The 26,447-nt window shown below is 49.6% G+C and overlaps 2 protein-coding genes across 19 annotated transcripts; one reads left to right on the top strand and one right to left on the bottom strand.

Moving 5' to 3' along the window:
- Window positions 1-121: 121 nt before the first annotated feature.
- NR1H3 (nuclear receptor subfamily 1 group H member 3) lies at window positions 122-18,434 on the bottom strand. 15 transcript variants are annotated; one of them, XM_082410802.1, is made up of 11 exons: window positions 18,301-18,412; window positions 10,359-10,730; window positions 5,912-5,991; window positions 5,210-5,398; window positions 4,522-4,788; window positions 4,050-4,258; window positions 3,764-3,943; window positions 3,498-3,597; window positions 918-1,031; window positions 605-699; window positions 122-416 (listed from the first exon to the last, which is right to left on the bottom strand). In XM_082410802.1, exons 3-11 carry the CDS (start codon window positions 5,952-5,954, stop codon window positions 270-272), a joined length of 1,344 nt encoding a protein of 447 aa, XP_082266928.1. In that variant the 5' UTR covers window positions 5,955-5,991; window positions 10,359-10,730; window positions 18,301-18,412; the 3' UTR covers window positions 122-269. The 15 variants fall into 15 exon arrangements, with proteins under 15 accessions (XP_082266928.1, XP_082266930.1, XP_082266931.1 ...); XM_082410804.1 differs by lacking the exon at window positions 10,359-10,730 and having other exon boundaries at window positions 18,301-18,434; XM_082410805.1 differs by lacking the exon at window positions 18,301-18,412 and having other exon boundaries at window positions 5,912-5,986; window positions 10,359-10,380.
- Window positions 18,415-26,400, top strand: ACP2 (acid phosphatase 2, lysosomal). 4 transcript variants are annotated; one of them, XR_014250326.1, is made up of 12 exons: window positions 18,498-18,666; window positions 19,251-19,346; window positions 19,678-19,764; window positions 20,652-20,804; window positions 20,918-21,016; window positions 21,096-21,185; window positions 21,658-21,790; window positions 22,568-22,650; window positions 22,765-22,871; window positions 22,959-23,134; window positions 25,447-26,182; window positions 26,279-26,400. XR_014250326.1 is itself a non-coding variant. In XM_082410821.1 (11 exons), exons 1-11 carry the CDS (start codon window positions 18,553-18,555, stop codon window positions 25,578-25,580), a joined length of 1,272 nt encoding a protein of 423 aa, XP_082266947.1. In that variant the 5' UTR covers window positions 18,415-18,552; the 3' UTR covers window positions 25,581-26,400. The 4 variants fall into 4 exon arrangements, 3 of the variants coding, with proteins under 3 accessions (XP_082266947.1, XP_082266945.1, XP_082266946.1); XM_082410821.1 differs by having other exon boundaries at window positions 18,415-18,666; window positions 25,447-26,400; XM_082410819.1 differs by having other exon boundaries at window positions 21,661-21,790; window positions 25,447-26,400.
- The last annotated feature ends 47 nt before the right edge of the window (window positions 26,401-26,447 follow it).

The following is a 26,447-nucleotide window of genomic DNA, read 5'->3' as shown; positions in this document are numbered from 1 at the left end:
CCCTGGAGAACCTTGTGCAAAGTGGCCCCCAGGTTCATCCATTGGGCCCGGTTAGTACAGTCTTCACACGGAGCACCGTTTTAGCAGGATCCCTACTACCCAGCAGCCACAAAACTCCCAGCCCTTTGACTCTCCTTTAATGCCACTTGAGGATCTCCTTTGCCCAGCCCTCAGGAATGTCTGTCCTTCTCAGTCGGTTCCACCTCTAGGAGGCAGCCACCAGCCTCAGCCATCCAGCTCAGAAAACAGAAGATCCAGGGGAAGATCAGTCACTCGTGCACATCCCAGATCTCAGAGAGCAGCGGGGGAAGCTTTTTATCCTGCAGGCGCAGTGCAAACACTTGCTCTGAATGGACGCTGCTCAGCGTCCGGAGGTTCACCAGTTTCATTAGCATCCGTGGGAACATCAGCCGGTCCTGGGAAAGAAGGACAAGTACAGCCTTTGTCTCTCCCCAGGGAAGGGGGGCAAGGGTGGGGGCTTTGTGGGAGAGGTAGAGAATTGTCTGTGCACGATGTAGTCAGGGAGGGATTCTTGAAGGGAAAGCAGATGTGTCAGGGGATGAGCCTGTGGAGAGGAGAAAGAGGGCACAGTGGGGAGACTCACATGGGGGTGGTGGATGGAGACGTAGGCATGCAGGGCCTCCACATATGTGTGTTGCAGCCTCTCTACCTGGAGCTGGTCCTGCACGTTGGGCCGGTCTATAGGTCACCAACAGAGTTGAGTAGCAGGTCTGGCCAGGGTCTTATTTCCATACCCCAAATCACAACCAAAAAATAGGGACATGCCCTACCCAACCTCTCCCATCCCAAAGGAACACAACAAGGGCCTCCACCCCCACGATTCTTGCCCTATGGGGCCTGCAGCCCTCTTTGGTGTGAGTCTCTTGCTCGTTTTCCCTCTTGCCCCTCCTCCACACCTGCAGAGAAGATGCTGATGGCAATGAGCAAGGCAAACTCAGCATCATTTAGTTGCAGCTCATTCATGGCTCTGGAGAACTCAAAGATGGGGTTGATGAACTCCACCTGCAGCCCTGGGGAGGAAGAAGAGAGGCTGGGTCGTGTGGCATGGGCAGCACTGCTCAGCTGAGGACACTACCAGGAACTCAGGAAGAAGTCTCCAGGGCTCTGCTGTATTAACCTTGGGTAAGTTTCTTAACCTCTCTAAGCCTCATCTGTGAGGCGGGAATCATATCTGAACTTATAAAACTGTTGTGATGGTTAAATGATAAAGCATACAGACCACTTTGCACTGCACCCAGCATACAGAACGTGCTGAATTAAATGACAATAATTCTGTTAGAATTCTTCTTAGAATGCTTGAGGGCCCCACATTACTAGAAATAGAAGCAACCCTTATGTTTGTTTATAAAAAGACTGCTTCACTGGCAATTGGCCTTACTTATTTGAATACTAGCAATACATTTCTTGTTTCACGTCACAGGGGAAACAAAGCAATGTGGTTGAGGGTGTGGACTCTGGTGTCGGACTCCCTGGGTTTGAGTCCTAGCTCTACCATTTACTAGGCTGTGTGACCTTGAGTAAGTTATTTAAGCTCTCTGGGCCTTGGTTTTCCCATCTCTAGAATGGAGATAATAATAGTACCTACCTCATAATGGGTCCTTAGAATAATGAGTGGCACATATGGTAACTCCATGTAAGTGTTTGTTAAATAAATAATAAGTTTTAAAAATAGAACCAGCCTTCTTACTGAGGAGACCCAAGTTCCACAAACCATGACCTGAAGTGGTGACATCTAAAGAACACTTCTCCCAAACACACTGTCAAAGTCTGCCCACCCCACGCCATCCCCTAGTTTTCTCAGATGTCTTTTAGCAACCATCTGCTAACTTTTCCATTCCAGGCTTCTTGATTAGTCACTTCCTGTGCTTTCACCCCGATGTTTATCAAATGTGTGTTGATCCATTTAATGGACAAGCCCCATTTAGAAAGCATTTATTGGTGAGGTGTCCAGCCTTGAATTGTGCTGAACAGCCCCTTTGTACAGAGAGGACGAGCGAGTTCTAGAGTTATGCCCCCTGCGAGGGTCTGCTACTGCTCGCTGAGTGGACGCCCCCAGTGTGATCGGTTCACATCGTTAGTCACCCACGCGAGCAGCATACGGTAGTGGAGGTAAAGGAGGAGGGAGACCTGCCCAAAGAGAAGCCCTGTCTCTTCTCCCCTCACTGAAAAAGTGAGAAATGAAAGACAAACATGATAACATAAAAACCGCTTATATAAATGAATCTATAAATAGATACAGATTCAGACAGCACAAGTCCGCAAGTGCTGAAGGAACACGCAGACATGAGAACAGGGAAGAGTTCAGAAAGGAGGATGTTATGAAGGAGGAGGCCGTGGTTAAGAAGGAGTGGGGTAGTAACCATCTGGGGAAAAGGTGATTGGGTAGAGAAAGGGGGCAGGGCTGGGCTTTTAAAGCTGGGAAAAGTCATTACATCACTCCTACTAGGTGCCTATACATTCAGGCAGCACACCGCGCACTACAGAAAGCAAGAGGTGTCAACACAGCCCTGCCGTACCCTATAGTGAAGGGAGGCCTACCGAGAAAGCTCACTGGGTGGCCTGTGACGGGACGAGAGCTGGCCTGAGTCACGGGAAACCTCTGTGAGCTCTGCACTGGGAACCAGTATTCTCCAAACCCGAGGACGGAGTCAGCATCAACCATATTTTACAGACCCACTCACTCAGGGGTTAACCACCCAGTCTCTTGTTCAGCCTCAGTCCTGTCCCTCCGAGACACCTTCCACCTTCCATCCTTTCCCGGCCCTCCTCCCACAACACAAACCAGCCACTGAATATGAGGAAACCAAAACTGCTTAGCCTGCAAGCAAATGTCAGATAGAGAACAGCATCGTGAACTAATTCTTGGAGAAAGTACTCCAAGATACTCCAAGATGGGGATAGAAGTGTTCACTCTTATCCTGAAACTGCCTCATCTGGGCACATCTGCCATGTTTTAATGCCAATTCCATGGCTACTCAGAAAGCACAGCTGAACAGGAGGAAATCAGTCCACATGATCCTTAGAGAGCACATCTGAGAAAGACTTTTCAATTTTGGCTACTAAAAGGCTTGGTGAGGTTTTCAAGGTTTTTTTCCTAGCTGTAAAGTCTTTTCTTCAAGCAAAATATTACGCAGAAGCACAATATATAACGCAGATTTAAATGGAGCTTCTGGTTTGGCTAAAGTTAGGGTGAAGGACGTTTTTCCTCTAAGGTGACACTTCCATGGAAACCCCCCCTCAGGTTCCTGGGAACACAGTTTGAGAACCACTGGCCTAATGCAACAGAGGACAGGAATCTATCTGGGACAGTTAAGGGAAACCTATCAGCATTCCAACTTTCTGTCTTGGAAAAACAAGTGGATCCTTCCCTTTGTAGCCACTCAAACCCTGGGCCTGTAGCTCTGTAGTCACTATGGGCCCCATGACAAAGTGCATCTGTTCATCCAACCCAGTCCCTTTGTGATCTCAGTTCTCACCTGCTTTGGCAAAGTCGTCCCGGTTATAACTGAAATCCTTGAGGAAGGTGATACTCTCACTTCCAGGGTTGTACCTCCGAGATGTCTCCAGAAGCATCACCTGCACACAAATATTGGGCTGGTCTTGGCCCAGGGCACCTTCAAGGGAAGGTCGAGCCCCTCATCCCTACTTCCCAGTGCATGTGGCTTCCCAGCTGGCGGCCTGGGGGCCCCTCCCACAGACATCCCGCTCTGGTCCTCCCTTCGCCCTCGGCCTTGCCAGCCACCTCAATTGCAGAGGTCTTCAGGAGGGCAATCTGGTCCTCCCGGCTGAGCTGCAGGAAGCCCGGCAGCTGTTTGGCAAAATCAACGATCTCCTGCACAGAGACAATGGCCAGCTCCGTGAAGTGGGCAAAGCGTTGCTGACGGGCCTCCCGACTCTGCGGATCTGGTGCCATGGGCCAGGGCTACCCCGAAAGGTAAGGAGGAAAGAAACAAACCACTCTGAGTCAGGCACCAAGAAGCCAGCGGGTGCTCTGGGCACAGCGACCTCTCCCCAGGCCCCTCAGGTACCGTGACTCGAAGCCGGTCCGAGAAGGAACGTCTGTTACACTGCTGCTGGGCAGCCACCAGCTTCTCAATCATGCCCAGCTGCTCCGGGCTGAGCTGCGGCAGGACTTGGGGCGGAGAGGAAGCCCTCGGGGGCACGGATGTGGCCTGAGCCTGTTCCTCCTCTTGCCGCTTCAGTTTCTTCAGACGGATCTGTTCTTCTGACAGAACACCTGAGAACAGAGCCAGATGTGAGGAGGGGAGAAGAGGGGGAGACAGGAAGTGGGGATGGGGCAGAGGCGTAGTTTGAGGCTCCAGAAAAGCAGAGAGTGTTAGGTAAAGACAAGGAAGAGATTTTAATCCACACTTAGGGACCGTGTAGGAAGGCCCATAGGCTCAGCTGCCTTTCTGCCCCCAGACCTTGGCACCCAGACTTGCCCTCTTCCCCATCGGCCTAACCACCCACCTCCCCCAGCTCCAGTCCCCAGACACTCACACTCCTCCCGCATGCCGGCCTGGCGGCATTTGCGAAGGCGGCACTCCTGGCACTTGCGACGCATGTAGGTGTCCATGGGGCAGTGGCCCCCGCTGTGGCAGACGTAGCGTGCCCCTTTGATGACACTGCGGCGGAAGAATCCCTTGCAGCCCTCGCAGCTCAGCACGTTGTAGTGGAAGCCGGAAGCCTTGTCCCCACACACGCTGCACAGCTCATTCCCCAGCATTTTGGGGGCTGGCCCCTTTTTCCGCTTTTGTGGACGAAGCTCTGGGTACAGGAAAGAGCCTTAATGTTCTTCAGGGAAAAGGTTTGGTGCCCAGCTGGCCACTGCCCTGAGCACTCAGTGACCTTCATTTACTTCACTGTACAAAGTCTATCTAGTCTCTCTATTCTAAGAAAGTAGCTCTCGTATGCAAAGTGCTATTTTGTCCTAGGTACTGTCTGAGCCCTTTATATGCACTGATCCTTACAACCATAAGAGATAGGTACTCTTGTTATTTCCATTTTACAAATAAGGAAACGGAGGCTCAGAAAGGCCTAAGAAACAAAATTTACACTCAGATCACTTAGGTCTAGTTGACTCCAAAGCCTTTGGACTCAACCATGATCTTATAAGGTAAAGAGCCCTGAAGTTACCCCTCCCGGATCCAGGGAGCCCTTACCTCCTCCAAATCCAGCAGCTCCTCACCTGTGGACTCTGGAGGGGCCTCCACCCCGGGGAGCAGGGCTCTGGGCTCTGTTGCCTCCAGCCCCACCCTCGAAGTGCCCCCAGCAGATTGGGGTGTGCTAGATTCCTCCCTGAGGATACAGTTGCTGCTTCCCAGAGGCTGGCTGCTTGCATCTTGTGCATCTGGCTCCCACAGCTCCACTGCACAGTCTGAACCCGGAAAGAGAGGCACAAGGGGGTCTCAGGTCCCCAGCATTCTCCTGGGAAACTGCAAACTTATCTTCACCCATAGAGGGCAGTAAAACGTCGGCTCCGGCTTTGGGACCCTGCGATTTGTGTGGGCTCTAGGGCTAATCACTTTAGTCCCCTGCACCTCAATACCTTAAATAAGGATGTTAACCTTTGTCCCCTTGCGGGGCTGAAGTGCATCCATCTCAGAGATCAGACAGAACTCTTGAAAGCCAAGCTGGATAAGCATTGGACATGCCAAGCCTCCCCAGCAGCAAGCCCGGATTGAGAAGGATGGACGGGTATCTGCAAGGGCCAGGCACCAGAACCAGGGCAGAGACAGTCTGGGCAGAAGGAGGCAAGCAACACCAAGAGCAGCTGTGGACTGCTCTCCAGGGAAGGGCAGAAGGTAGGTAGTGAAGGAGGCTGATTCCCGCGGGAGGAGAGGAGTTGGGGCCTGGGCTCAGGGGAGAGGGCTGGAGTGAAGAAGCTTACCAGGAGAAACATCAGGCACAGGGGCCTCCAGCCACAAAGACATCTCTTCCTGGAGCCCTGGACATTACCAAGGGACTGTCCTGCAGGAATGATCCAGGTTACACTCTTCCCAAGCTGGGTTCCCTCCCCTCCTGATCCTGCTTTTTATCTGTACTCACTTATCAGCTAACATTTACTTGCCACATATGTGTCAGCCTGTGCTAAGGCTTTCCATGCCTTCCTCACAATATCCCTATGAGGTCAGGGCTATTCTCAAGCCCAATTTACAGATGAGGAAACTGGGGTCAAAGACATTAAGAAAATAGCCTATGGGCACACAGTTAGGCAGTGGTAGAGCCAAGACTCCGACTCTGGTCTCTCTGACATCGAAGTCTGATTTCTTGGCTACCATGCCACCTTTTCTCCCCAGGACCCCCTCCAGGCCATCAGGAAATGTTTGGGCACAACTGCCCCACTTCTGTCAGAGCCCCTTCCCCCTCACTCTAGCACTGGGGACCGCCAAAGTTGGGCAGAATCAGGACATGTGATCGAGGCTCCCTCCACCCAGTGAAACACACTGCTGGTTAGACAACCTCGCTCCTGCCACCTTCCAGGGTCCCAAGACAAAACTCTTGCCTCCAGAAGTCACCCCAATTCACATACAGGACCTCCTGCCCCTGACCCCTTCAGAAGTTATCCTGGGACATAAACAGAATGCTGTCGCTGTCCGAGCTTCCGTCACCATCATCCTCTTCACTTCTCCCCAGAGACCCCTTTCTAAATCCACAGGACACCCCGCCGCCCCCGCCCCCACCCGCGCCCCAGACACACAGGCAGAGCCCCAGGCCAGCGCTGAGGAGCGGACCCACCGAGTGCCAGGCCGCCAGACTCTGGCTGGGGCAGTCTCTGGAGCCCCCTTGCTGGGAGAGGAGGATGGTGCAGTCCCTGGTCCACAGGCCTCAGCGGCCGGGGAGCCGGAGCGGAGCAAGAGAGGGTCAGGGAGCCGGGAGCCGACCGACCGGAGCCCTGGCCTCCTCGCCCCCGCCCACGGGCCGCTTCCCCACCGCGCTGACTCCGCCCCCTGCCGGCCGGCCACCCCCTCGGCCCGGCGCCACCCCCGGCCCCTACCCCCAAGCCCGAAGGCCGCATTTTCCTGCAGATCTGCCCGGCTCTCCCCTTCCTCTCCTCATCCTGGCGGCTCTGAGCTGCTCTTACAGGCACCTCCCAGGCGCCCCCACCCCACTCCCGGCAGCCTCCAGAGTCGTTTCCTCCCTTCCACAGACACCTCGCGGAGCAAAGGTCCCGGCCCGGCCCGGAATTGCGACACCGAGCCCCAGCTTGCTTTCCCGGCCTCCCTCCTCCTCCTGTACCTCTGGAAAGGGGCCAAGAAGCTCTCCCCACTAGCCCCAGGCCTCAGCCAAGCTGATAGAACCACAGGGGTGGAGACAGGCAGGTGCTGGGCCTTCCAGGGAGTCTCTGAACGTGGGTGCCCTGCGGGGGCCAGAGAAGGGAGGAGGCCGGAGCGGGGGCGGGCGGGTGGGTGGTGGAAAGAAGTCGCTACAGCAATGGATGGTCTGGGACGGGAGACGGTAGATCTGGGTGCCAGTCCAGGATGGACCTGAGAGGGTATGCAGGTTCCCTCATCTGGGGAAGGGTTCCATCAGAAGTGAGGGCAGGCTCTGTCCAGCATATACTGAGACTGTAGCCGTGCCTTCTTGCCTGAACATGAGGTCCATCCCTGAAGGTAGACACCTCGTTTTACTGATTTTATCTCCCCTGAAACAGGGCCTGCCATAAAGTAGAAACAGAGTAGGTACTGTGGTTCTGTTTGTTGAATGAATAAGTAAACAAGAAAAATAGTATCATCCTCTTCTATCCTATACTTGTTGGCTCTAGTCAATTTCATCATTGCTTTAGTGCTTGGGCTCTGAGCTCAGATTTTGGGTTCAAATCCAGGCCTTGCCTCTGCCTCGTATTTGCTGTGTGATCTTGATTAAGCAAGTTAATGTCTCTGAACCTCTGTTTCTCTATCTTTAAAACAGGTATAATAATAATGGTTTTTGCCACATAAGGTTGTCGTGAGAATTAAACAATGTATCAGAGCACACAGTAAGAGTACTAGAAATGGAAGCAGTAATTAAACTCCCAATCCTTTCAGCTATGGGTCTTCCCATCACCTTGGATCTGTATACTGTTAACCTCCCTGTGCTTATTTCCATATACAAACCCCTCACTATCTCTTCTGGTCCTTAGAGCAGCCCCAGGAGAGAGGGAGGGTACAATAACACTGAGCTCATGGGAGAGTCTTTTCCAAGACCACACACAGTCAGTGGCCAAGCTGGGATCAGAATCCAGATGTCCTCACTCAAGTCCCTGTCCTCTTTCTTTCTCCTGTGTCAGAGTCCAGGATACTCATCTTGCTGCCTCTCAGGTCTGCTGGACCAGTGAAGTGAGATGGACGAAGCTGGGGCTGGTGGGCTGCAGTGGGAGAGGCAAGGGGCCCTGGGGATGCTTCAGTCCAGATGTGGGAGGCGAGGAGCTGAGGTTACTGCTGGTTGTTCCCCCCCTGCCCCACTCCCAGTTTCCTGCTCACAGGCTCTTCCTGTTTTGCTGTGAACTCGTTCCCATGGGCTCCACATGAAAGCACAGAAGGACAGGGGGCCAGGGCAGGCAGCCAGAGGCACCGAGACAGAGATGAACAGGACACCAGGGAAGAGGAGAAGAGAGGGAGTAGGGAAAGAGTGGACATGGGGTGTGGGGGAACAGGACGGGAGAAGGACAGGGAAAACAGAAATAGAAAGGAGCTTGGTGAAAGATGGGAGGAAGCACAGGGTGGGGCGGGAGGAACAGGCGGGAGGAACAAGCGGAGGTTAGGGAGCAAAACTTGAGAAGACAGCAGGCTGGATGGTGTTGCAAAATCTGTCCATGTATTCATTTTCACATTTCAGAAAAGCCCCTCTGACACCCCCATCTCAAAGTTCTGCCTCCAGCTTTTGCTCTTGTTCCCTCTCATCACAAGGTCATCCCCTCACGAGGCCCCCACCCTGGTCCGGGCATCTCTGAGTCATGAGCACAAGGCTCTCCATTCCTCTTGCTTATGTTCCCTCCTTGATTTTCACAAGGCCCCAGCTGTCCTGGGAAAGTAAAAACCAGGGACCGTAGCCCCTGGGAAACTAGAACTGTCCTGTCTTAGCACCCACATCATCGCTCCAGCTCCCTCCTCCACCTTTCCCCATCCCCAGAAGCTCCAGCACAGAGGCAGAGTCAGCGATGTCACTGAAACACTTGGTTCAAGGAACTTGGGATGGAACATTGGTCTGGGGTCTGATGATCTATATTTTGGGAGTTGGGAGAAGACCCATCCACTCCTGATCCTCAACTCTCTCTCGTGACACCCTAGTCTCCCCACAGGCCAGGACCCAGCACCACACACAAGCCGCATCGGGAGCCCTCTGACCCAGGCTAGAGCCAGTTGCTGAACAAGCAGGTTAGGGCGCCATCTCCCCCACACAAGGGATTCAGCCTCAGCCTAATCTCAAGTAAGGGAGGAGGAAGCATTACTGCCAGAGTTACCCCTTCAGGTTATGGGGGTTCAGGAGCCTCCCCCACATGAAGATGGGAAGGGAGAGCAAAAGGGGTGAAGACCAAAACCTGTTGGTGGTATCTCCACAAAGGTTCTGGAGATGAATGACTGGGACTTCTTCCCCAAACCAGGGCAAGTAGTCAGGTGATCTGCAGTGGGAATCACATGTCTCACTTTGCCAGACAACCCCCCGGCCCCCACTGTGCAGTCCCACCAGCCCAATGGAGGTGTTAGGTGCAAAGCCTCCCAGTCCCACGGGGCCTTTCCTATGTTTTCTTGGCTCCTAGAAGAGGCAACATGCCTGGGAACTCCTTTTAGGGTCTTCCAGGTCACATTTCTGACCCCCAGAACCTCCAGAGGCTTCTCCTTGCAGCAAAGGGAATCTTGAAGCAAAGATAGGAGCATTCACCAGCCCACAGTTATATGCACTACTGGATGGCACTCCCATGAGGCAGGCCACAAGGTGCAGTTTGCAGGGATGGACTGGGGCAACTGCTTCTTGCTGCCTCCATCACCATTCTGGAAGGCTGCACAGTGTGGGGGTCATCTTGCATGCTGCTCAAGTGACTTCTCCCCAGCCTCCCAATCACAGGAGAGAGGAGAACCCAGGAATTCCTGCTTCCCAGGTCTATGAGTTCAGAGATGATATAGACAGCAGAAAGAAGAAAAGTAACATTTATTAGGCCCTACTACATACATTTATCTTTACATGTATTATTTTATTTCTCCTCATATATAATCCTAGAAGAGAATACTAGCAAGGGGTCAAATATCAAATCTGAATACAAGTATAGCTGACTCAAAAGCTCAAACTCAAACAAAAAATGACCACCTCACTCCATTACACAAAACTGCCCTCCCAGATAGGAAAAATAGTCCACTCACCTGGATTTAGGTTCGCTTCTGCCAACACAGGGTGCAGCAGTGGTTCCCAAACCTGGCCTTATTTTCAGAGGTTCTGATTTATTTGGTCTGAGGTATGCCCATGTATCCATCTATCTAACTATCCATCTACACATCTATTCTTTTTGCATCTGTAGTTAGGAACCAAGGTGTGGGGACCACAGAATCATCTGGCAGAAAACATGCAGAAGCTGGGGGTCAAGAAACCAGGGCTCAGCTCTTGGCTCTACCATGTACTTGTGGTGTAATACTTACCCTTCCTGGGTTTATTTCTCACCATAAAAAATGAAATAATATCTTCTCCATCAATCCTTCCTACATCGGATGCTTGCAGGCACAACAAATATAGAAATACTTGAACAAGTGGGAAGAAAAGCAAAAGATGAATTTAAGGGATTTTTGTTCTACTTGCCAAAATTTAATAAGCCCAGGATTTACATTCTGAAATCACAATGGTCTGGCTAGTTTGCAAGGAGAGTAAGGGGCATATTAAAACAAAACACTCAAAAAGTCCCACTAATATGCAGAATTTTGCCAATTAGCCATGTCCCATTCAACCCCACCAATGTGAAAAGGTTTCCTTTGCTAGAAATCTCTTAATTGAAAGTATTTTCGGGCCACTGAATACAGTTAAGCAATGCAGTTTGAGTAGCCTGTGAGAAATAACCCATTTTAAGGGCTACTTGACTGGAAATCAGAAAACTTGAGTTTTAATCCATTCTCCTAAACTCTGTGAACTTGGACAAGTCACTTCCTCTCTCTGGGTTTGTTTTCTTATCTGTGAATTAAGGGGACTAGGTTAGATCAAGGATTCAGAGATGCTGATTTATGAAGCCTATGAATGGTCTTCATGAACCTCTTGGGATTGTATGCAAAATTCCATTTGTGTGTGTCGACATTTTTCTGGAGGAGAGGGGACTAAATTTTCATCTGATTCATAAAGGAGCCTGTAACAAAGAAGAAGTACAATTCTGCAGCCCGTGGAAGGAAAACCACATTCATAGAAAGACAGACAAAATGAAAAGGCAGAGGACTTTGTACCAGATGAAGGAACAAGATAAAACCCCAGAAAAACAACTAAATGAAGTGGAGATAGGCAACCTTCCAGAAAAAGAATTCAGAATAATGATAATGAAGATGATCCAGGACCTCGGAAAAACAATGGAGGCAAAGATCGAGAAGATGCAAGAAATGTCTAACAAAGACCTAGAAGAATTATTATTTTTTATTTTTTATTTTTTTTGAAGTATTTATTTATTTTTTATTTATGGCCGTGTTGGGTCTTCGTTTCTGTGCGAGGGCTTTCTCCAGTTCCGGCGAGCGGGGGCCACTCTTCATCGCGGTGCGCGGGCCTCTCACTGTCGCGGCCTCTCTTGTTGCGGAGCACAGGCTCCAGACGCGCAGGCTCAGTAGTTGTGGCTCACGGGCCTATTTGCTCCGCGGCATGTGGGATCTTCCCAGACCAGGGCTCGAACCCGTGTCCCCTGCATTGGCAGGCAGATTCTCAACCATTGCGCCACCAGGGAAGCCCCGACCGAGAAGAATTAAAGAACAAACACCTAGAAGAATTAAAGAACAAACAAACAGAGATGAACAATACAATAACTGAAAGGAAAAATACACTAGAAGGAATCAATAGCAGAATAACTGAGGCAGAGAACAGATAAGTGACCTGGAAGACAGAATGGTGGAATTCACTGCCACGGAACAGAAGAAAAAAGAAAGAAAAGAAATAAAGACAGCCTAAGAGACCTCTGGGACAACATTAAATGCAAAAACATTCACAGTATAGGGGTCCCAGAAGGAGACGAGAGAGAGAAAGGACCTGAGAAAATATTTGAAGAGATTATAGTTGAAAACTTCCCTAACATGGGAAAGGAAATAGCCATCCAAGTCCAGGAAGCGCAGAGAGTCCCAGGCAGGATAAACCCAAGGAGAAACATGCTGAGACACACAGTAATCAAACTGACAAAAATTAAAGACAAAGAAAAATTATTAAAAGCAACAAGGGAAAAATGACAAATAACATACAAGGGAACTCCCATAAGGTTAACAGCTGATTTCTCAGCAGAAATTCTACAAGCCAGAAGGCAGTGGCACGAAATATTTAAAGTGGGGCTTCCCTGGTGGCACAGTGGTTGAGAATCTGCCTGCCAATGCAGGGGACACGGGTTCGAGCCCTGGTCTGGGAGGATCCCACATGCCGCGGAGCAACTAAGCCCGTGAGCCACAATTGCTGAGCCTGCGCGTCTGGAGCCTATGCTCTGCAACAAGAGAGGCCGCGACAGTGAGAGGCCCGCGCACCGTGATGAAGAGTGGCCCCCGCTTGCCGCAACTAGAGAAAGCCCTCACACAGAAACGAAGACCCAACACAGCCATAAATAAATAAATAAAATAAAATATTAAAAAAAAAAAATTAAAGTGATGAAAGGGAAGAACCTACAACCAAGATTACCCTACCTGGCAAGGATCTCATTCAGATTCAAAGGAGAAATCAAAAGCTTTACAGACAAGCAAAAGCTAAGAGAATTCAGCACCACCAAACCAGCTCTACAACAAATGCTAAAGGAACTTCTCTAAGTGGGAAACACAAGAAAAGGATCTACAAAAACAAACCCAAAACAATTAAGAAAATGGTAATAGGAACATACATATCGATAATTACCTTAAACGTGAATGGATTAAATGCTCCAACCAAAAGACACAGGCGCACTGAATGGATACAGAAACAAGACCCATATATATGCTGTCTACAAGAGACCCACTTCAGACCTAGGGACACATACAGACTGAAAGTGAGAGGATGGAAAAAGATATTCCATGCAAATGGAAATTAAAAGAAAGCTGGAGTAGCAATACTCATATCAGATAAAATGGACTTTAAAATAAAGAATGTTACAAGAGACAAGGAAGGACACTACATAATGATCAAGGGATCAATCCAAGAAGAAGATATAACAATTATAAATATATACACACCCAACATAGGAGCACCTCAGTACGTAAGGCAACTGCTAACAGCTATAAAAGAGGAAGTCGACAGTAACACAATAATAGTGGGGGACTTTAACACCTCACTTACACCAATGGACAGATCTTCCAAGCAGAAAATTAATCAGGTAACACAAGATTTAACTGACACAACAGACCAGACAGATTTAATTGATATTTATAGGACATTCCATCCAAAACCAGCAGATTACACTTTCTTCTCAAGTGCACCTGGAACATTCTCCAGGATAGATAACATCTTGGGTCACAAATCAAGCCTCAGTAAATTTAAGAAAATTGAAATCATATCAAGCATCTTTTCCAACCACAACGCTATGAGATTAGAAATCAATTACAGGGAAAAAAACCGTAAAAAATACAAACACATGGAGGCTAAACAATACGTTACTAAATAACCAAGAGATCACTGAGGAAATCAAAGAGGAAATCAAAAATTACCTAGAGACAAATTACAACGATCCAAAACCTATGGGATGCAGCAAAAGCAGTTCTAAGAGGGAAGTTTACAGCAATACAAGCCTACCTCAAGAAACAAGAAAAATCTCAAATAAACAATCTAACCTTACACCTAAAGGAACTAGAGAAAGAAGAACAAACAAAACCCAAAGTTAGTAAAAGGAAAGAAATCATAAAGATAAGAGCAGAAATAAATGAAATAAAACAAAGAAAACAATAGCAAAGATCAATAAAACTAAAAGCTGGTTCTTTGAGGAGATAAACAAAATTGATAAACCTTTAGCCAGACTCATCAAGAAAAAGAGGGAGAGGACTCAAATCAATAAAATTAGAAATGAAAAAGGAGAAGTTACAATGGACACCACAGAAATACAAAGCATCATAAGAGACTACTACAAGCAACTCTATGCCAATAAAATGGACAACCTGGAAGAAATGGACAAATTCTTAGAAAGGTATAACCTTCCAAGACTGAACCAGGAAGAAATAGAAAATATGAACAGACCAATCACAAGTAATGAAATTGAAACTGTGATTAAAAATCTTCCAACAAACAAAAGTCCAGGACCAGATGGCTTCACAGGCGAATTCTATCAAACATTTAGAGAAGAGCTAACACTCATCCTTCCCAAACTCTTCCAAAAATTTGCAGAGGAAGGAACACTCCCAAACTCATTCTATGAAGCCACCATCACCCTGCTACCAAAACTGGACAAAGATACTACAAAAAAAGAAAATTACAGACTAGTATCACTGATGAATATAGATGTAACAATCCTCAGCAAAATACTAGCAAGCAGAATCCAACAACACATTAAAAGCATCATACACCATGATCAAGTGGGATTTATCCCAGGGATGCAAGGATTCTTCAATATATGCAAATCATGTGATACACCATATTAACAAATTGAAGAATAAAAACCATATGATCATCTCAGTACATGCAGAAAAAGCTTTTGACAAAATTCAACACCCATTTATGATAAAAACTCTCCAGAAAGTGGGCATAGAGGGAACCTACCTCAACATAATAAAGGCCATATACGACAAACGCACAGCAAACATCATTCTCAATGGTGAAAAACTGAAAGCATTTCCTCTAAGATCAGGAACAAGATAAGGAAGTCTACTCTCACCACTATTATTCAACATAGTTTTTGAAGTCCTAGCCACGGCAATCAGAGAAGAAAAAGAAATAAAAGGAATACAAACTGGAAAAGAAGAAGTAAAACTGTCACTGCTTGCAGATGACATGATACTATACATAGAGAATCCTAAAGATGCCACCAGAAAACCACTAGAGCTAATCAATGAATTTGGTAAAGTTGCAGGATACAAAATTAATGCACAGAAATCTCTTGCATTCCTATACACTAACAACGAAAGATCAGAAAGAGAAATTAAGGAAACAATCCCATTCACCGCTGCAACAAAAAGAATAAAATACCTAGCAATAAACCTACCTAAGGAGGTAAAAGACCTGTACTCAGAAAAGTACAAGACACTGATGAAAGAAATCAAAGTTGACACCAACAGATGGAGAGATATACCATGTCCTTGGATTGGAAAAATCAATATTGTGAAAATGACTATACTACCCAAAGCAATCTACAGATTCAATGCAATCCCTATCAAATTACCAATGGCATTTTTTACAGAACTAGAAAAAAAAAATCTTAAAATTTGTATGGAGACACAAAAGACCCTGAATAGCCAAAACAATCTTGAGAAAGAAAAATGGAGCTGGAGGAATCAGGCTCCTGGACTTCAGACTATACTACAAAGCTACAGTAATCAAGACAGTATGGTACTGGCACAAAAACAGAAATATAGATCAATGGAAAAGGATAGAAAGCCCAGAGATAAACCCATGCACCTATAGTCAACTTATCTATGACAAAGGAGGCAAGGATATACAATGGAGAAAAGACAGTCTCGTCAATAGGTGGTGCTGGGAAAGTGGACAGCTACATGTAAAAGAATGAAATTAGAACATTCCCTAACACCATACACACAAAAAAACTCAAAATGGATTAGAGACCTAAATGTAAGACCAGACACTATAAAACTCTTAGAGGAAAACACAGGAAGAACACTCTTTGACATAAATCACAGCAAGATCTTTTTTGATCCACCTCCTAGAGAAATGGAAATAAAAACAAAAATAAAGAAATGGGACCCAATGAAACTTAAAAGCTTTTGCAAAGCAAAGGAAACTACAATCAAGACAAAAAGACAGGAGGGCTTCCCCGGTGGCGCAGTGGTTGGAAGTCAGCCTGCTGGTGCAGGGGACACAGGTTCGAGCCCTGGTCTGGGAGGATCCCACATGCCATGGAGCGGCTGGGCCCGTGAGCCACAATTACTGAGCCTGCGAGTCTGGAGCCTGTGCTCTGCAACAAGAGAGGCCGCGATGGTGGGAGGCCCGCACACCGCGATGAAGAGTGGTCCCCGCTTGCCGCAACTAGAGAAAGCCCTCGCACAGAAACGAAGACCCAACACAGCCATAAATGAATGAATTAAAAAAAAAAAAAAAAGACAAAAAGACAACCCTCAGAATGGGAAATATTTGCAAACGAATCAACGGACAAAGGATTAATCTCCAAAATATAAACAGCTTATGCAGCTCAATATTAAAAAAACAAACAACCCAATCAAAAAATGGGCAGAAGACCTAAGTAGACATTTCTCCAAAGAAGACATACAGATGGCCAAGAAGCACATGAAAAGCTGCTCAACATCACTAATTATTAGAGAAATGCAAATCAAAACTACAATGAGGTATCACCGCATACCAGTTAGAATGGGCATCATCAGAAAATCTACAAACAACAAATGCTGGAGAGGGAGTGGAGAAAAGGGAACCCTCCTGCACTGTTGGTGGGAATGTAAATTGATACAGCCACTATGGAGAACAGTACAGAGGTTCCTTAAAAAACTAAAACTAGAATTACCATATGACCCAGCAATCCCACTACTGGGAATATACCCAGAGAAAACCATAATTCAAAAAGACACATGCACCCCAATGTTCATTGCAGCACTATTTACAATAGCCAGGTCATGGAAGCAACCTAAATGCCCATCGACAGATCAATGGATAAAGATGTGGTACATATATACAATGGAATATTACTCAGCCATAAAAAGGAACGAAATTGGGTCATTTGTTGAGATGTGGATGGATCTAGAGACTGTCATACAGAGTGAAGTAAGCCAGAAAGAGAAAAACAAATATCGTGTATTAACGCATATACGTGGAACCTAGAAAAATGGTACAGATGAACCGGTTTGCAGGGTAGAAATAGAGACACAGATGTAGAGAACAAACGTATGGACACCAAGGGGGGAAAGTGGCGGGGATGGTGGTGGTGATGGTGTGATGAATTGCGAGATTGGGATTGACATACACACTAATATGTATAAAATAGATAACTAATAAGAACCTGCTGTATAAAAAGTAAATAAAATTCAAAAAAAAAAAAAACGGGGGGGGGGGCTTGTGACTAAATAAGCCTAACTTTTTGACTACCTAGTCTTCAGCTCTCAATTTCTATTCACTTCTCCATAACAATTCTGGAAGTAATGTTTAGATCCTGAGGTATATATAAATAATTCAATCTGGAGTCCTCGGGCAAGATACTGACCCTGCTTTCTTCCATATGTTCTGATCACGTTTTATTTCTCCAGTGATCTGAGGTGATTTGCTACTAGGGGGCAGATCTGAATCAAAGCATCCCAAGGGCCTATGATCTGACCTCCTGGAGCTGTGAGTCCCTCCAAGCTGAGTCACAAAGACCTGAAGCCAACTGGCTCCACCTGTATCCTAATGGTCACTGCCAAGAGGGCCTCTCTCTGATTCTGTGGAAACCCCACCTACTCCTACCGTATATGCTCCTTCCCTTTACCCCTATATATCTCCCCACTGGTCTGAAATTTCTCCCCTACGGATTCACTGCTTTGGTTTTGCAAAGTCTGAACATCCTGTGCAACCCAACTCCTTTGAGAAGAGGCATGACATCTTGATTCTAATTAACTAAAACTTGTAAGTGGACGGGTGGGGGGACAGGGAAAGGATTGGAAGGGGGAGTGAGAGGAGCCCTGAAGCTTTGCTCAGGAAATGAGCATTGGCTACACTGGGACCAACCTCAGGGACACAGGGAGTCCAAAGGGCTGTTTACACGCTGTGCCCTACACCCAAAACAAGACTTCTTCCGGGGAAGAGAGCCAGGGCCAAGGCTCAAATTCCACCCGAAGGAAGGGGTGTAGAGAAAGGCGCCCTAAACCACCCCTCGCCCCAATTCTGCACCCGCTCTCGCTCTACGTCAGGCCCGGCAGCATCCCGGCCCGAGGGGGTCGCTTGCTGTGCCGGCCACGGACAGGCCCAATACAAGAGCCACCTTGGTATTTAGTCTCCGCGGGCAGAGGCAAAACCCACGCTCAGTGTTCTCTTTACCAAGACGAGGTCTCCAAGCCCTTTCTGCAGGGCGAGGTCGCGCTACATTCCCACGCTTCTCCGCCACCGCGGGATCGCGAACCTCCTACAGGAATTCCCTACCGGATTCCTCCTCCCACCATCCCTACTCCCCCTTTAACAAGATGGCGGCGAGAGCACTTCCGGCGTGTGTCCTTAAGGGTGCGTCCGGGCGGCTGCTGCAAGTGCCACTCAGCGGGTTCCAGCCTCTTTGCTGCACAGACTACAGCGGTGATGGCGGGCAGACAGTTTGGCTGGAGCCGGGTGGCTCTTCTCCAGCTCTTTCTTGGTGTGAACCTGATGGTGATGCCACCTACCCAGGCCCGGCGTCTGCGTTTCGTTACCTTGGTAATGAGAGACGGGGGTCGCCAAGGGCTCGCCAGTGCTAGGAGGGCACCGGCCTGCGGGTGGAGGGATGGGCGGGGCTTTGCTGGGGTCTGGGGTCTGGAGGAGGAGGAGGAGCTGGTTTAAGAGGAGACGACGGGTCTGCGGGGTTGGAGGCCAGGGTTCGCAGTTTTTGTGAAGCTCTGGGGTATTTGGGGGGGCAGGGTGTACGGAGTTCAGTATTAGAGGATAGGTCGGGTGAGTCTGCCTTGGGACGGCGATGTAGCTGAATGGTAAGAGGCTCGCGAAGAAAACCTTTGGTGATTTTTTTTCCAGTTTCCCCCACCATCTGCATTGCTTTTATTTCTTTTCCTTTCCCACCTGTACTTTTGATTTTCCCAAGGTCTCCAGTGGCATTGCTTAGCCAAGTTAGAACCTCTGGAACCTGGAGGAAGTTACTGACTTCTGAGTTGGGGTCTTTTGCAGTTGGTAGAGTTAAGGCTTCCCAGAGGGAGTGACGGCTCCTTCTCAACATGGGGCAGAGTTTGGCTCTGTGTCCACATCGAGGGGACCCTTCTGACCTGTAGGCTAACCTTCTCTTTCCTCAGCTGTACCGACATGGAGACCGTTCGCCAGTGAAGACATACCCCAAGGACCCCTATCAGGAAGACGAATGGCCCCAGGGATTTGGTCAGCTAACCAAGGTGGGTCAGAAGCCAGCTCTCTCTCAGGATGAGCTGTAGAATGAGTGACCTCTAGAGCAGGCTGCAGAACTTGGGGCCTCACCAAACTGCTTTTTCCCATGTGGGTGCTGATTTTGACCCCATTTCTTGATCTTACTTTCATCTGTGCCCAGATTAAAATGGGCATACATAATGCCATGCACAGTTGGCCACTTAATAAATGACTCCTGGGATCAGATTAACCCACTCCTACTTTCAGCCAGGAACTTGGAAAGCAACAGTGGCTAAGCCCTGTGGTAATCGTGAGCCATCCCTTCCCTCTGGGCCTCTTAACCCTTGGGTTTGCCCACAGGAGGGGATGCTACAGCACTGGGAGCTGGGCCAGGCTCTGCGACAGCGCTACCATGACTTCCTCAACACCTCTTACCACCGGCAAGAGGTAAGGCTGGGAGCTCTAGAGGCAAGGGGAATGGGAAGTGCTGTTCTCACCCTCTGCCCTCAGGGAGACTACAGGTGAGGCTGGGCACTCTGGCCTCCCTCCATGCATTTTTAGTTACAGCACAGCTACAGGACAAGACATCCAAGGGCTGTCTAGAGCAAAACCCTAGAGGCTGAGTTGCTCCTGCTTGGCTTGAAAAGAGGCAAAAGTGATCAAGCATCCAAGCTGACTTAAGGATCTGGCAAAGTAGTTTCTGACTCTGTGAAGTAACTCAGGCTTTCCATGCAAGACACTTACTGAGTACCTATTATGGGGCAGGCACTATGCTAGCACTGCACATAATGGTGCACCATACAGATATGATCTTTGTCCCTAGATGTTGTTACTGTTTCCTTGAGGGCCAGCCCTATCTTGATCTTGCCCTTTCTCACAGCTTATTCCTCCCTTTTCACAAGCAAATATCTGTTCCTTATTTTATTTCCTCTCCTGGTCTCTAAGACAGTTATAAAGGGGGGTGTGATTGAAGACAGTTTCTGCCCTCAAGGACCCAGGCCTAGATAGGGAGATAGGTGTTGTAATAAACCAGGCAAGCAGACAGACCTGAGAGCCTTGTTGACTAAGCACTTTGGACTGGGAGGGGCATTTGAACTAGAGCCATTCCCACAGGAGTTCTTCACAGATGGGGGACAGCTACGCCCCCAGCTGAGTGGCCCTTGGCTGGGAAGAGGGATGGGGAAGGCCAGAGAGGGGGAGAGGGCCAGATGCATGGTGGATTTATAATTTGCTAGGTGACCATCAAGAACATGTCCTCCCCTGGAGCCCCAGTGAGGGGCCAGAGCTCCCCCACCCGGCTCCCACAGGTGAGACTTGTGTTGTCATCTCTGCAGGTTTATGTGCGAAGCACAGACTTTGACCGGACTCTCATGAGTGCTGAGGCCAACCTGGCTGGACTCTTCCCTCCCGATGGGATGCAGCGCTTTAACCCAAACATCTCTTGGCAGCCTATCCCCGTCCACACTGTGCCCATTGCCGAGGACAGGGTAAGACCAGCCAGCTCTTTCTTCCCTAGAGGTGGTGACAGGGACAATTCTGGCCGTTGGCCTGCTGATCCCCGACTCCTTCTCTGCCTCTGCTTCCCCGCTTTGGTCTGCAGCTGCTGAAGTTCCCATTGGGCCCGTGTCCCCGTTTTGAACAGCTGCAGAACGAGACCCGGCGGACACCGGAGTATCAGAATGAGAGTATTCAGAATGCAGTGAGTGGGGCTGAGGTGGAGGTCACCACACTGTCCTTTCCCCCAGGGCAGGACTGATCCCCTGATCCATTTTTCATAGCAATTTCTGGATATGGTGGCCAACGAGACAGGGCTTACGGACCTGACACTGGAGACCGTGTGGAATGTCTACGACACACTCTTCTGTGAGGTGAGCCGGCTCAGGGTCCCCGGTGTGACCGCTCTTCTCTCATACCTCGACAGGCCTAGGTGACCAGGCCAAGTAGAACACCGTGCCTGGACACCATGCTCACTGGGGAGGTCCAAGCAAGCCACCTCTTGTGAAACAAGGGAACTTCCCTCACGGGTGAAAAAGAACCTCAGAGTGGGAAATAGTTTATCAGTCGTCAGCAGTTCCTGCTTCTCTCCACCCAGAGCTCTCGTGGTATCTGACTCCATTCTGCTGAGTCACACTTCTCACTCCCAAGCCTCCTTTCCTGTTCCCTGCAGCCTCAACACCATCCACCATGTCTCCTGGTTCCGGTCCCTCTGCCTCTCCTCTCCCTCCCCTCACACACACACACACACACACACACAGGTACTGTCCCACGTGGGAAGACAGCTGCTCCTGGGAGAGGCTCTGGCCTAGGCTGGGGAGCTAACCTGCCCGCTGCCGTACACAGCAGACACACGGGCTGGTCCTGCCGCCCTGGGCCTCGCCCCAAACCATGCAGCGTCTGAGCCGGCTAAAGGACTTCAGCTTCCGCTTCCTCTTCGGGATCTACGAGCAGGCAGAGAAGGCCCGGCTGCAGGGGGGTGAGTGACAAAAGCAGCATGTCACTCCCCTGTCAGAACCCTACAGCATTAGACATCTGCTACTGGGGGCTTCTTACTTCTGTCCCTGAAGTGTTCTCTGCTCTTTCAGAACCGGATCACCCTAGGTATCCCGTCAATCATCCAGTCTCCCCAGTTCTCCAGATGCTTAGCACGTTTGTCACTGTGTGAGTGACCACAGTTAGGTTTTTGTGCTTTTCTGCCATTCATATCCTTAAGTTTCACCCATGTCAGAAGACCCTCCCTTCCCTCAAATGACTTCCTACCTCCAGAGGACCACCGAGGGCCGCTCTGAAAGGACGCTGAGAGTAATACGCATGCTGAGCACCCAAGGGAGTGCCAGCTGCCAGACCTTTCCGAGGTCTCGAAAGTTTTCAGAGCCTGCACATGACAGAGTTCGCCCGGCCTGGAGCCCCCATCCTGTGTGCTCTGAAGCCATCTTAAGTTTACATTTATTCCCAACTGGAGCAATTCTCCAAACATGGGCAGGGCCTCGTAGCTCCTTTATAAATAAATGGGCAGGTTTCTGCATCTGTGGGAAATACAGGTATCTTGTTTTATCTTGCTTCCTTCTGTAACTTTGGAAGTTCTTAGAGAGCAGGGGGTGCTGTAGAGTTTGCGTGGTTCCCCTGAAATCTAAAGCGTTCTCTGTGCTGGTGATCAGACCCAGGACTGGCAGAGGGTGAGAGGACCTCAGATAGGTCTAGTCAGAAGACGGTGATGGCTGTAGCCACTGACACTGGGGACTCTCTCCTTCAGGAGTCCTGCTGGCTCAGATACGGAAGAACCTGACCCTGATGGCAACCACCTCCCAGCTCCCTAAGCTGCTGGTCTACTCTGCGGTAAGCTCCCACGGTCCCCAGTGTGCTGACGTCACGTAGGAGCTGGGTCTCTCCTCTCTTCAGCGCCTGGGGGTGTGGGGGGCAGTGCTGATGGGGAGCTCTTCCCTCTTACAGCACGACACCACCCTGGTTGCTCTGCAAATGGCGTTGGATGTCTACAATGGTGAACAAGCCCCCTACGCGTCCTGCCACATATTTGAACTATACCAGGAAGATACCGGGTGAGTGGAGCTATGGGTCTGCCCTGAGGAGGGGCGCTCACGTGGGGACTGTGGGCAGCTCCCATCTTGTCTCCTATCAACCCTCAGGAATTTCTCAGTGGAAATGTACTTTCGGAATGAGAGTAACAAGGCCCCCTGGCCACTGACCCTGCCTGGCTGCCCTCACCGCTGCCCGCTGCAGGACTTCCTTCGCCTCACGGAGCCTGTTGTGCCCAAGGATTGGCAGCAGGAGTGCCGGCTGGCGAGCAGTCCTGCAGACACAGGTGAGCTGCTGCCTGCCTCCATGCTGGCCGTGTCCCAGAACAGCTTACAATTCATATCCACAGGTCTCGAGAGAGCTGATGCACTTCCAGCCATCCTGTTGCAGGGATGGCAGTCCTTTAGCTGGCTCAGACGCTGCATGGTTTGGGGCGAGGCCCATCCTATCCCTAGACAGTTAATCTCCCACCCTGAGAGGTACTCCTCGCCCTCAGGCGATGCCCCTCTTCTTATACTAAGACAAAATACAAGCAACTGGGGGAGAACTGTCTTGTCCTCCCACCACCAGGTGTTCCAGCTTACTCGCTGGTACAAGCCACCACTTGGAGCCAGCCTTTCCACTTACACGCTGGGTCCATCTCTTCTCACCTCCACACGGACCCCGGTGCTCAGTGTTACCGCTCTACTGGATCAGTGTCATCTCAAAGCCTAACAAAAACCTCTTTGGCCCACGTCCTTCTCCAGCTGCCACTCCCTCTCTCCCCTTTTCGGGTGTAATCCTTCAAAGGGTTGCCTAGACTCTGGTGTCACTGCCTCACTGCCCATTCTCTCAGACTCACACTGGACAGTCTTATGTCACCTGCCACTCCATGGAAGCCACTCTTGTCAAGGACCAATGACCTCCTCTTACCAAAGCCAGTGACCAATTCTTAGTCAGCTTCTCTCACCTCTCAGCAGCATTACCGAATCGATCACTCCTTCCTTAAACACTTTCTTGGCTTCTCTGGTTTTCCTCCTAACTCATAGGCAGCTTCCTTTACTAGCTCCTCCTCCCCACTAACCAGTGGATGGCCCAGGGCTCAGCCTCGCTCTTTCCCCATCCATGCCTGCTCCCAAGGTGAGCTTACCCAGCCTTAAAGCCTTATATACCATCTCCATGCCAAGTTCTTTTTATGACTCACAGATTCATGACCTCTTCTCTGAGCTGCAGGTTCACATATCCAGCTGCTGACTTGAGGTCTCTACATGGATGTCAACTAAAGCATGTCACAGTTGAAGTCTAAATCCAAATGTTCAAAAATCAATCAATCAATCAATCCAAATGCTCTTCCCCCAAATCTGCTCTTCCTCCAGGCTTCCCCACCTTAGTAAATGCCGCATTAGCCACCTAGGTGCATAGCAGAACCCAAAGCGCTATCCTGAATACCCTCTTTCTCAGACCCCACCTCCAAACCACTAGCAGATCCTACCAGCCCAATCTTTTTTTTTTTTTTTTTTCTTTTTTTTTTTTTAAATCTTGTGTTGCTTTTTCTTTCAAATCTTATGTGGCCAATTTACTAGTTTTTATTTATTTATTTATTTATTTTTGGCTGTGTTGGGTCTTCGTTTCTGTGCGAGGGCTTTCTCCAGTTGCGGCGAGCGGGGGCCACTCTTCATCGCGGTGCGCGGGCCTCTCACTATCGCAGCCTCTCCTGTTGCGGAGCACAGGCTCCAGACGCGCAGGCTCAGCAATTGTGGCTCACGGGCTCAGTTGCTCCGCGGCATGTGGGACCCTCCCAGACCAGGGCTCGAACCCGTGTCCCCTGCATTGGCAGGCAGATTCTCAACCACTGCGCCACCAGGGAAGCCCTACCAGCCCAATCTTTAAAGTACACACTCTTGCTCCCTAGCCCAGTCTACCGTCATCTCTTGCCTGAAGTACTGAAAAACTTCCTAACGTTCTTTCTGATTCTGTTCTTGGCCCTACCACTGTTTCAGCGCAACAGAGTTAATTTTTTTAAAACATAAATCAGTTCACATCACTACCCTTCTCAGAATCTTCCAGTGGCTTCCCATTATATTTGGAATAAAACCCAAGTTCTTTACCATGGTCTCCAGGCCCTACTTGGTCTGGTCCTCCGCCCTCATCTCCGGTGCTCACGTATTCTGCTCCAGCGATACTGACTTTCTTGCTGGCCCTAGAACATGCCGAGCTAATTCCCTTTTGCATTTGCTTCCCGTCCACCCACCTCCCTGCCTCCCCACCCCCCCCATCCCCCCATCCCCGGCCTCAGGACACTCTTCTCTCAGATCTTTGGTCTCAGTGACTCCAGGTCTCTGTTCAAATGGTCACTTTCTCAGTGACACCTTCCCTGACTGACCTACCTCTCCATCATTTCCCCCTTACCTTGCTTTGTTTCCCTTTATGGTATCTGCCACTAATCCATCATGTCTGTCATTTGCCTGTCATGGCATCTCCTCTCCTGGAATGTAAAATCTATAAGGCAGACTTTGTCTTGGCCACCTGTGACATCCCCCTTGTGAGAAGAGCACCTGGCGTGCGTGTGGAATAAACACTGACGTGACCTTTCTCTCCCCGTCCCCACCCCGTGCTCAGAGGTGACCGTGGCCTTGGCTGTATGTGGCTCCATCCTCTTCCTCCTCGTAGTGCTGCTCCTCACCATCCTCTTCCGGACGCAGGCCCAGCCTCCTGGCTACCGCCACGTTCCAGACGGGGAGGATCACGCCTGACAACCACTCAGCCCCCTTCCCTCTGCCTCCTAGGGGAGGTGGGCTGGGCCTTGCTCCTGACTGTTGCTGCTCCCCAGCCCATGGACAGGAGACCCTGGGTTGGGCCTCCCTCTGATCACCCCAACCTAGATGAACAAGTGGGGCTCAGCTTGGCCCGTGGCACCTGTCACTCAGCATTCATGTGCCTGATGTTAACCAAGTACTGTGTTGGATGCTGGCTTTCTCCAAACAGGATTTGCCTCCTCCATGCTCCCTTCTAAGGACCTGAAATGTAGATGAGTATTCAAGTTTCACTCAGGACCTAGGATAAAAAGACTGAAGGAGTTGCTGCTTGATCTGCTTTGCCTCTCCATCGAGCCCTGCTCACTCTCTCTTCCAACCCAGAGTCTTTGGCAAATGGCCCAGAGGACACAGTCCTGCCTCTCAGTGCTTATTTTAGTGGGAAAAACTGCACAACACTGGGGGTACAAACACTGGCCACCAAGGAACCAGATCACCCAAGAGCCAGCCAGCGAAGTTTTCCTTTGTCCAGCTGAAGCCACCATTAACTGGAGTCAGACATAGTGCTTCCAGCATCTTTGTCACCCCTGCACCTTGAGCAGGTCGGAAGGATGTGTGTACTTGGGAGGGAGTCGGGGGAGGTGGGGGGGGGGTGAGCTGTGGTACAGAATCATGAAACTACTATCCCTCTCATCTAGGCTGGGATCTCCTGGGATCTGCCAGGGATCTCCAGCTGGCAGGCTGTGAGCTGAACAGCTCCTGACTGTGGCCCAGAATGGGGCTGAGACAGCTTCCAGAGAATGAAGGTTTTGGACTCTCAGTGCTGTTCTCTGTGCCTTCTCTTCATTTTGGGGACCTGAGAAGCCC

The sequence above is a fragment of the Balaenoptera physalus genome (assembly GCF_965194825.1).
Source record: "Balaenoptera physalus genome assembly, chromosome: 10".
NCBI lineage: Eukaryota > Metazoa > Chordata > Mammalia > Artiodactyla > Balaenopteridae > Balaenoptera > Balaenoptera physalus.
The sequence above is the reverse complement of the archived record's forward strand: the minus strand, read 5'-3'. Positions and strand labels throughout refer to the sequence as shown.